General features: G+C 42.6%; 1 protein-coding gene across 1 annotated transcript in view; it reads right to left on the bottom strand.

Moving 5' to 3' along the window:
* Positions 1-11679, bottom strand: part of mthfd1l (methylenetetrahydrofolate dehydrogenase (NADP+ dependent) 1 like) — a 203964-nt gene that overhangs the window by 157400 nt on the left and 34885 nt on the right. The window contains exons 7-9 of the mRNA XM_070891004.1: positions 7742-7821; positions 2671-2773; positions 1693-1796 (exon numbers count right to left, since the gene is read on the bottom strand). Coding sequence (XP_070747105.1) covers positions 1693-1796; positions 2671-2773; positions 7742-7821 — 287 coding nt within the window. The remainder of the gene's footprint in view (positions 1-1692; positions 1797-2670; positions 2774-7741; positions 7822-11679) is intronic.

The raw sequence follows: 11679 nt of genomic DNA on the forward strand, positions 1-11679 counted from the left end.
TGCGGTTTGTGGAACCATGCTGCATTCCTGACATTACAGAAGTACTTCATTGGTTGTGGAGCACTTTGGTTGGGACTGAGGTTGTGAGAGACACTATATAAATGAAAGTTATTTTTTTAATGTATATATTCTTGTCCCTTATATTAGTTACTGTACCACCTCCTGCATGAAGTGCACATAGTGTTCAGCCCCAAGAAGGCCATACCACTAACCTGTGGCAAGTGAAAATTGTGGGGACAGAGCAGGGGGGGGGGGGGGAGAGGGGATGAGATAACAGGGATTCAACCATCAGAAGTACCCAACAGTACAGGGGGCCTGGTCCCAATAACCTTTTGTTAAAAAGTGGTTTGAACTGTAACTTCCACTTTTAGTTTTGGTCACAAATATTCTACCTCCAATCTGACTATTTTAAAGAGTAAAAATAAAATTAAACCTTCAACTGATGCACAGCACGGATGCTGTAAGTAGCTTACATTATGGGTGTTAAATTAGAGGTTAGAGCTCGGTCAGTCACCCACAGCTGTTCTGCTTTGCATGACGTGATCAACTGAATTTAATTTCTCCCAGCTGACCAGATTGATAAGATGGCAAGAGTTCAAAAGAAATGAGAACAGACTATGCAATCCTAATAATTACTGCCCCTCAAACCTGTTCCGCCATTCAATTAGATCATGGTTGATTTGTATATTAACTCCATTTACCTGCCCTGGCTCCATAAACCTCACCTAACAAAAATATCTCAATCTCAGATTTGAAATTTTCATTGGCCCCCAGTTTGGGGATGGGGAGGGGGAAGCGAGTTCTGGATTTCCACTACCCTTTGTGTGAAGAAGTGCTTCCAAACATCATGCTTGAACGACCTAGCTCTAATTTTAAGGCTCTACCCCCTTGTTCTGGATTCACCACCAGGGAAAATAGCTTCTCTCCATCACCCTATCAACTCCTTTAATCATCTTAAACACCTTAATTAGATCATCCTGTAATCTTCTATACTCATGGGAATACAAACCTAGATAATGCAACCCATCCTCATAATTTAACCCTTTTAGTCCCACTATCATTCTGATGATCTGGATGTAGGTGTTGTTACAGAAGGTAGGCACTGCGGGGAGTTCAGGTACAGAGTGATCTCCTGGACTAGTTTTGATCGCCTAGATGGGTCAGAGAGGAATGTAACAGATTTGTTTTCCAAAATTGGCCAGTTAACAAAAATATGTATTTTTTTGCCTCTCCTTGGAGATCACATGGTTTCAGATGGGGTGGAGAGTACATATTGTGATATGCAAGGTATCGCAATTGTGTGGGACAGGCTCGATGGACCAGAGCGCCTGTGTATGTCCGTGTGTTCGTACTCTGTGCCACTTCCTCCCCAATGCCAGTATATCCTTCTTGAGGTGAGGAACAAAGCAACCCGGATCACAGCTTTTAATGTCTAAGTGTCTACTTCCCTTGTATCAAATAGAATGAATAATTGTGCTTCTAAAAAAAAAACCTATAAAAATGAACACCTAGTCTATGGACAGTTATTTCAGACAATGGTACTTAGCGATACAGGTTTAGCAAGTATGTGCATCACAGCGATGTAGAAAAAGTTCCACCCATTCAGTTTTCCAGCCTCTGGAATTATCAGATGGAGAATTGTAGGCAAAAGGCCGCCTGACCCAAATATTGGTGATCTAAACTTTGTCCAACCTTGATCTGCAGAGCTGCTATCAGGAGTCCGATTCCGTCGTGCGACGGTCCAGGTTCATTCCGGCAGAAATCTTGGGGACTGGAGCTCGAATTAAAAACTGCATCTGGAACGAAGCACAAAACAGGTCAGTGGGCTATGCCCTCAAAGTCTTCCTGAAAGTCCTGCAATGATCTATTAAAGAGAGTGTCAAATCTAACGTCTGAGTGAGCCAGTCTGACAGTACAACTGCTGTTTTTCCACTTAGTGACTGCTTTGTCGCAGGGGTCAGTTTACAAGCGTTTATGAAAAAACTACTGCGACAATTGCCACCAAAATTCAGACACTGGTTTTCAAATTTTAGCCGAGATTCACTGGCAACACTCTCGGCTCAATCAGAAAGTTGTGGGTTCAAGCTTCACTCCAGAGACTTGAGCACATAATCTAAGCTGGCACTCCAGTGCAGTACTGAGGGAGTGCTACACTGTCAGAGGCCCTGTCTTATGGATGAGACGTTAAACCAGGTGCCCACTCAGGTGAACTAAAAGATCCCATGATACTATTCAAAGAAGAGCAGAGGAAGTTCTGCCCGGTGTCCTGACCAATATTTATCCCTCAACCAGCAGCTAAAACAGAGTTGAAGGGTCATCGACCTGAAACGTTAACTCTGTTTCTCTCCACAGATGCTGCCTGACCCGCTGAGATTTCCAGCATTTTCTGTTTTTATTTTAGATTCCAGCATCCACAGTATTTTGCTTTTGACCTAAAACAGATGATCTGGTCATGATCACATTGCTGTTTGTGGGACCTGGGAATGCACAAATTGGCTGTGTATTCCCCAGATTACAACAGTGACCACACTTCAAAAGTACTTCATTGGCTGTTAAGCGCTTTGGGGCGACCTATATAAATGCATATTTCTTTATAGAGCTATTTTTTGTCAATTGCTCCACCTGCAACTTAAGGCTGTGGTCACTCAGCATTCTAAACTACTCCTTTACCTGGTAAATCGTAGGCGATTATGGTTGTGTCAGCTTTCAACAAATCTTCTCCAAGTCCCTCTGGTGCAGGACTGGTCACCACTATCACATCACTCTGATGGAACTATCACAAAATTAAAAACAAAATAACATCAATCTTTTAAGAGAGAACTCGATTTGAAAAGGATCAATCAAAATGGACAGAGTGAAAGGGCAGATTAATGGAATTGGGATGGACTGCTCCAGTAGAAGAGCTAGGACTTGAGTAGGTTGGTTCAGAAGGCTAAATGACCCCCTCCTGCACGGTAATTTAAAGAGATCTATGGAGAGTATGGCCACAAGTAACATCATCAACACAAAGCAGGATAGTGTTATTCTTACACAACTCCCTACACTAAATGGGACTGTACCATCACAGGTGCTGTAGCACTGAAAGAGGGGACTTCTGCCATCCTTCCAAGAGCAATGGAAATACACTATCACATATGGTCAGAGGCAGCCATGAATTGGATAGGTCCAAGAGTAACAAAGCACAGTACTGAGGAAGTGCTGCATTGTCGGAGGGGAAGGCATTGAACAAGCTGCCTGTTCCAGTGATTTGGGGGGATAATCAAGATCCCACAGCACTATTCAAAGAAAATCAGCCAGTTGTGGTTGCTCTAGTCACATCCTTTTACAAGCAAGGCCATCAAAAACAGATTAACTGATCACGCAACTCCTTTTGTTGGCTGCCACTTTTGCCGACACAGGTCACTGGACTTGATAGTAATCAATGTAAGTAATGCGCTTTGGAATGTGCATCGAGGTGCAATATAGACGCAGGGCTTCCTCACCTGAGCAACAGAAACAGGAGACTCAATACTCATGTTCACCATAGCACCTTGGGACAAAATAATCAGCTAATAAAATAAAACACAAGCTCAAGAGGGAACCCTTGACCCTACAACTTCTACCCTACAAGGATGTGGCAAGCAAAACAATATACGCTTCATTTTCTGTTCCAGATGCGATAATGCTGAAGCCAAAGTAATGTAAATTGCTAGCAGATGTTGATCTCGTTGCCATCTCACAAACAGAAAAATTAAAATGTGATGACAGATCGGAGGAGTAAGAAAAACAAAACGAATGAGAATAAAAATCTCTACAATGTAACATTCCAAAATCGGAAGCTTTTCCTCTCTTCGTTAATAGCTGAAGTAAACTATTTATTTTTATTCATTCACAGGATGCGGAGGTTGATAAGGCCAGCATTTATTTCCCATCCCTTGCTGCTCACGGTGATGGTAGGTCGCCTTCTTGAACCACTGCAGTCCGTGTGGTAAAACGGTACTCCTATAATACTGTCAACTAAATGCTTCTCCCCGCTGTCACTCCCTCCGAACACCACGCCATAACTTTCCCTCACATGAAGATAGCAGTACAGGGATCGGACAATTTCGCGCTCGGCAATCATCTCAATCCATGACTGACCAACAGATGGGGCACTTCTGTGAAGTCCTGACTGGTTCTCAATACTGCCACTCAATCTCTTCTATCTAGCTCTGTTTAGGGACTATTTAACACGATTCTGCTACTGGTCTGGAGCCTTGCTGGAGAGGACTGGATTACCCCCATGGTATTAAGTTAAATCAAACACATGCCACCCATCCACGGGAAAAGGGTTAGTGAGTGAAGAAGGGGGGGGAGGGGGGGGGAGGTAGTAGAGAAAGAGAGAAAAAGAGAGAGAAGAGAGAGAGAGAGAGAGAGAGAGAGAGAGAGAAGCAGAGAGAGAGAGAGAGAAGCTGGGTCTGGTTGATCTGTTGAAAATTCAATTGCGTGAGATTTTTTATATATACATAGAACCAGAACGTACAATCCTTTGTGGGATTGGAGTGCAGTATTTGGAATGGCTGCTCCACTTCTAAATTTGCTGTTTACAATCCTAACTGGAATAATCCCAGTGAGGCTCTGTTCAAATCCCCTTTTTGCTATTTTGTTCTCCCAAAGAAAAGGATCATCTGCTGTTTTAAAGAAAAAGAAAATCATTCCTAAATGGCAAATAGTGAGTAGTTATCAATACATTTAAGCAAAAGTCCCATCCTTATTACAGGATGGAAAATGCAGACCCCATAGTCACTGCAGATTGGAAAATGCACCAAATAAAGGGTCAAAAATCAAAATGGTGGAAGTAAAGACATCCGTGGCAGAAAATAAACCTTGTATGCCCTTTCAGGCTTTCATTTATATAATGCAAATTGTCCCACTGCACTCAGGATAAATACTTGCTTTCAACAACAGCTTGCATTCATATCGTGCCTTTAACATAGTAAAAAGTCCCACGGTGCTTCACAGGAGTCTAAATCAGCCAAGAGTTGACACCAAGCCAAAGGAGACATTCGGACAGGCGACCAAAAGCTTGGCCAGAGGTAGGATACAAGTAGCATCGTAAAGAAGGAGCGAGGGGGGTTTGGGGAGGGAATTCCAGAACTTGGGACCCAAACAGCTGAAGACAACGTCCGCTAATGGTAGGGCGAAGTGAGTGGGAGATACATGAGGCACTAGAATTGGAAGAGCGCAGAGATCTCGGAGGGTTGTAGGGCTGGAGGAGGTTAGAGAATAAGAGGGCCGACATCACGGAAGGATTTGAGCACGAGGATAAGAATTTTTTTTTTTTAATTTTTTTTTTTAAATCGAGGCATTGCCGGACCGGGAGCCAACGCAGGCCAGCGAGCACAGGGATGATTAGTGAACGGAATTGGTGCGAGTTAGGATAAGCTGAGCAGAGTTTTGGATGAGCTCAAGTTTATAGGAGGTGGTGGGGCTGTTAGATTAGTCAGCTTTCTTTTAAAGTTTTTGGGTCAGCTTTGGCTGGTTTTCTAGTTTGGGAATACCAGTTTCATATAAAACCTTTTGTTCAACACAAATTGAATCCATGTGTGTTCTCTAAAAGCTAAACCAAAAAAAAGGGTGGAGGGCTTATGTCACCCACTAATTATTTGCTTGACAGAATATAATGAACTGTGGCCCTTTCCACCAAATTATGTAATTCCACAGAATAATAAAACAATTCAGAATTAAAATCTAGTGTTGTAGTCATCTGGGAAAGATCCCTTGGGATTCATCAGCAGGTCTTTTAAACACCCAAGAGGCATTACATGTGCCAAAATTGTTATTTTAAAATTCAAGTTGATAAATGATGCCCACAACTCTAATGCAACAAAATTTTAAGATTCTAGAACAACTAAATTCAGCTTAAAAAGGGAGAGCTTCAATGCTGCTCAGGTCTTAAAACAGCATTATGCGGTTGAGGGTTCAAGTCTCATTCCAAAGACTTGAGCACATAATCCAGGCTGACACTCCAGTGCAGTACTGAGGGGGTGCTGCACTGTCAGAAGTGCCGTCTTTCAGGGGAGACGATAAACCCAGGTCCCGCCTGCTCTCGCAGGTGGATGTAAAAGATCCCGTAGCACTATTTCGAAAAACACGAGAGTTCTCCCCGGCGTCCTGGCCAATATTTACCCCTCAACCAACATCACCAAAACAGATTATCTGGTAATTATCTCATTACTGTTTGTGGGAGCTTGCTGTGCACAAATTGGCTGCTGCTCTTCCTACATTGCAACAGTGGCTATGCTTCAAAAAGTATGTCATTGGCTGTGAAGCGCTTTGGGACATTGAGGTTGTGAAAGGAGAGTTCTTTCTTTCTTCACAAATCCCTCCCAGAGAGGAATTACTTTCACTGATTACCAACTCGAAGCAAAAGCAGAAAATGCTGGAAATACTCTGCAGGTCAAGCAACATTTCAGATTTCCAGTATCCACAGTATTGTGCTTTTCTTTTGATGATCAACTCTAAGCATTTGGATTAAAAATGTGTTTAGACGTTGAAATTTAGACAGATTTAATCAGTACCCAAACGTTCAAGTTCAGAATTCATGCTACACATCTCCACAACTCAAGATTTTTAATATAGTGCAGCAAGGCAAAAAACAAACAATTAATAAGACAGCCTTTATAGAATTGTATCCACCCAATGAACCAATGACAGGTCCCACATTGAACACTTTTAAACTGACTAATACATTGTTAGAAAGGGCAGAATAAGTTCAAGCAAAAGGGCGAGTCCAACTATATCCAGGTTGGAGGTGTTGTGCTGTACATGAACTTAGAACTGGTAACTTCCACTTATATGAAATCTTTAAGATAATAAACCAGCCAAAACACTTAAACCTGAATGAAGAGACCCTAAGTAAAAGAGCAAACTTGCATTTATGTGACATCTTTCATGACCTCAGAACATCACAAAGCGCTTTACAGCCAAATTACATTTGACGTGTAGTCACTATTGTATGTTGGAAACGTGACAGCTCATTTGTGCACAGCAAGGTCCCACAACTAGCAATGAGAGAATGACCAGATTATCTAGTTCTAGTGAAATAAAAAACACATTAAATGCTGGAAATACTCAGCAGGTCAGGCACCATGTGAACTGATGAAAGCTCATCGACCCGAAACAGCAACGTTTCTCTCTCCACAGATGTTGAGTATTGCTGAGTATTTCCACCATTTTCTGTTTTCTAGCAGCCACAGTATTTTGCTTTTATACCTGGTTTAGCGCTGTTTGTTGAGGGAGCCAGGATTATGTGCTCAAGTCTCTGCAGTGGGACTTGAACCCACAACCTTCTGACTAAGCCACAGCTTTTACTGTATAATAGCAGCAGAGCCTTGGATTTGAGGAGGCCTTTAAAGGTGGCCATTGAGAACCCGTTACAAAATATAAAGACCAAATAGTCATTCCCACCACAGCCTGTCCCTGCTTGCTTAATTTCTTCCTTGGCTACATCTGTGTAACTTCAGCCACTCTGGTTCAACGTGCGACAGAAGAAAGTTGCACATATTCAGGTGCAACGCAGGATGCAAAGTGGCTTCTGCTCCGTTGCGAGTTCAAATCCCACCATGACGTATGAACATTTGAGTTCAGTTTAAAAAAAAACTAAATAAATCTGGAAATAAAAAGCTGACATCAGTAAAAGTGACCATTACACTGTTGGATTATTGCACAAACACAACTGGTTCACTAATGTTAGTTAGGGAAAGAAACCCGTCGCCCTTACCCGGTCTGGCCTATATGTGACTCCAGTCCCACACCAACATGGTTGACTGTTAACTGCTCTCTGTAGGGGCCTCGTAAGTCACTCGGTTGTAAAAGGAATATTAATAAAAAGTTATACTTGGGTAGCAAAATAGTTTCAGACAGGTCAGAAAATATTCAGCAATCAAATATTAGGACTGAACCTTGCCACAAAAGAAATGACAATTAATCTATTTAATCATTCCAAGTAGAATATTTACCTATTTATACTTCAACATCTGAGTGATAGATATTCAAGACAACAATTTGCTTAGCATGGCCAAACATCAAGCCCTACTGGTGACGGGCAACAGGTGATATAAAAACTGCAGCACCCAACATGATACCTCCCGGGCGTTTGCTTAGAATTACATAGATATTACAACCCAGAAACAGGCCATTCTGCACAACAGGTCTATGCTGGTGTTTATGCTCCACATGAGCCTCCTCCCACCCCATTAACATATCCTTCTATTCCTGTCTCCCTCATGTATATATCTAGCTTCCCCTTAAATGTATCTATGCTAATCGCCTCAACCACTCCATGTGTGCTATCAAGTTCCACATTCTAACCACTCTGGGTAAAGTTCCTCCTGAATTCTTTAGTGGGTTTATTAGTGTCTATCTTATATTAATGAACCCTAATTTTGCACTCCTCCACACAAGTGGAAACATCTTCTATACGTCTAACCCATCAAACCCCTTCATAATTTTAAAGATCTCAATTAGGTCACCTTCCAGCCTTCTCTTTTCTATAGAAAAAGCCCCAGCCTGTTCATTGGTTCCTGGTAATTATAACCGCTCAGTTCTGGTATCATCCTTCTAAATCCCTTTTGCACCTTCTCAAGTGCCTCTGTATCCTTTTTAGAATATGGAGACTAGAACGGTTCACAGTACTCCGTGTGGTCTAACCAAGGTTCCGCACAAATTTAACATAACTTCTCTGCTTTTCAATTCTTTCCTTCTAGAAATGAACGCCAATGCTTTGTTTGCTGCTTTTATGCAGTCACCTCTCCCCAAACCCCCACAGACCCTAACATTACTAAGCTCATGGAGTGCTTAGTAACCATAGCCTGATCATCCATTAACACCAAGAACCCACTCAGCAAACTGGTCATTGTGGGCAAAGTTACTACACAAAAAAAAAGTCCATCCTGAGGGCGAACAAAAACAAGGATCACAAGAAATTCTCCCCAGTCGTGACCTTCTACCAGCATATGTCTCTCAAATCATCATCATAGACGGCCCCTCGAACGAGGATGACTTACTTCCACACCAAAAGGGACGAGTTCACAGGTGTTTCAATGAAGGACCAGATGTTCCAGTCCTGAACTCCAATAGAAGGGGTGGAAGATGCCTGTGCGTGGATTTTTTTTAACATGTGGTGACTGTTGCACATCAGCCACCACACAGGCTTGACAGAGCTCAGTCTTTATCCAGTGGCAAGGGTTAGTCAGGACAACTGGAGACCTGCTCTGCTGCACGGACCTAGAGCGCACAGGTTTCGCACCTCCACCATGATCTCTTGCCGCTCCTCCGCCACAATCTCTCACCGTGGATGGAATCACAGCCGAGTCTGTCCCTGACCTCAACCAACACATGCACACTTTCCAGCAGGAGTTCCTGAATAGCGATGAGGAACAGGGCCCTGGCTGAAAGCTTTCCCATTCCATTATTCCAGATATTATGAAGTCAGTTTAATGCCTTTATATCTACCCTGCTGAAATCAGCTAACTCAGCCTAGACTGGGGACAAAACCTGGGACCTTCCTGCTCTGTATGGCTCAGTTCCACTCTGTGCTGATTAGAAAGTTTTGACCTATGTCACATGGCAGGAAGCTGTAAGGGAAAGTTGGCAATGTTACAACTTGGGTGATTTACTGAGAAATGAATTAGCCTAGAAATTACTGTTGCCACCTTTAGTGGACAAACACCTAATGCATTTGCATGACACCCTTCTGTCCTGTTTTTAGCAGAGGCAGTAATCTATTTAAGATCAAAAGAATAAACTCCTGTGTTAAAATAATAGATAGAAGAATGTAACACAAACATGTTAAACCCCAATCCACCGACATCATCAAATAAGACTATTGTGTAGTCTTCTTGTGGAAAAGCATATTTTAAAATTTACTGTATTTTTCTAGGTTCTAATAATTCTACAATTGTTCTACATAATTAACATATTAAGTTTGTCTAGCTAATACAGCAAAGGATACACAGTGAAAAAAAATCAACAAATATGAGCCCACGAAGCCAAAGAAGAAAATCAGTCCTTTGTCATCTGCCAGTTTTGTCCTGTATTTCTCCAGAGCCAAGTAAATCAGAATCGACAGCGATGAGGACAGAAGGAATGAGACTACGGTCCTTTTACCTCTGTGTCTCTCAAACACCATGCAAGACACAACATGCTACACTACACCAGGATGCAGTATTTGAGAAAATTACTGCAGCACAATCAAAAGGCACTGATTCCCCCAGCAGGTGCACCATCACTCAACACAACCAGACCGCAGGGTTATCTGCAAAGCCAGCCTGCAAAGACGCATTGCCCATCATACTAAATTGCAAATGAAAGTTCAGTAAGCAATTGTAATTCTCTACCCAATACAGGAAGGCATCGTGATTGTAAATTTCTTTGTAAGTGGACTCAGTGCAATAACTGGCCAACTATCTTCCACCATTTGCCCTCTCCAGGGATTGGAGCATAAAAATCGAGGTCGACACTCCAGTGCAGTGCTAAGGGAGTGCTGCACTGTCGGAGGTGCCATCTTTCAGATAAGACGTTAAACCAAGGCCCCGCCTGCTCTCTCAAGTGGACGTAAAAGATCCCATGGTACTATTTCGAAGAAGAGTAGTGGAGTTATCCCTGGTGTCCTGGCCAATAATTATCCCTCAATCAACATCACAAACAGATTATCTGGTCATGATCACATTGCTGTTTGTGGGAGCTTGCTGTGTGCAAATTGGCTGCCGCGTTTCTTACCTTACAACAGTGACTACACTTCAATAAGTACTTCATTGGCTGTAGAGCGCTTTGGGATGTCTGGTGGTTGTGAAAGGAGTTATATAAATGCAAGTCTTTCTTTCTTTATAATTTTTAAATACTCCATTACTTTTTTCCAATGAAAAAGGCTCCAATTTTTGAGTCTCTCTCCACATCAATAGCCTCTCATTACTGACATAACAGTGAAGCTGCCCTTTGTCCTTTCCTTGGCTCGAATATCCTTTGTATAATGGGATAGCCAGAACTGCACTCAATAGTCCAATTCCTGCTTACAAAGTACAGGTTGGACCTCTCTGGTCCGGCACCCTGGGACCTGACCGGTGCCGGAACAGAGAATTTTCCGAACCATGGGAGGTCATGCCGAGCCTAGGCTTACCGGTACCTGGGACCAACGACCCGGAAGCATTCTGCGCATACGCTGCGCAAAAGGCCACGGCACAGCATTTAGTCATTGTCTACAATCACTCCTTGCTGAAACCGGGACACCACCCACGCCTGTACTTGTGACTAACCAGGCCGTCTGATCAGGCTGCAGATGAATGACTGGCTCATTGAAATATAGTCTGCAGCAGAATTTCAGGTGCAAGAAAGATATCTGTTTCCCTCCTCTTCCCCCACCCCTCTCCCCCCCCCCCCAAAAAAAAAGTCTTTGAACTGGAGGAATCACCCAGTCAATGGAGATCATGTTACTCTACAACAAGAGAGCTGCAGACTGGGAAACACTGAGGAAATCTTTCTCTCACTTCATCCAGTTATCAACCTCTGATTTTCCCTTTATATTTCCTTTCATTATTTTTCTTTTTTCAAACTCTTTCAGCTTTTCTGAAACTCAACTCAAAAGAAAAACTTCCATAAAATGGCTACAGATAACAACTTGAGAAACATCTTTCACACAGGGGGGGAAAAGAAACGTACTCG

The sequence above is a fragment of the Pristiophorus japonicus genome, chromosome 9 (genome assembly GCF_044704955.1).
Source record: "Pristiophorus japonicus isolate sPriJap1 chromosome 9, sPriJap1.hap1, whole genome shotgun sequence".
Taxonomy (NCBI): domain Eukaryota; kingdom Metazoa; phylum Chordata; class Chondrichthyes; family Pristiophoridae; genus Pristiophorus; species Pristiophorus japonicus.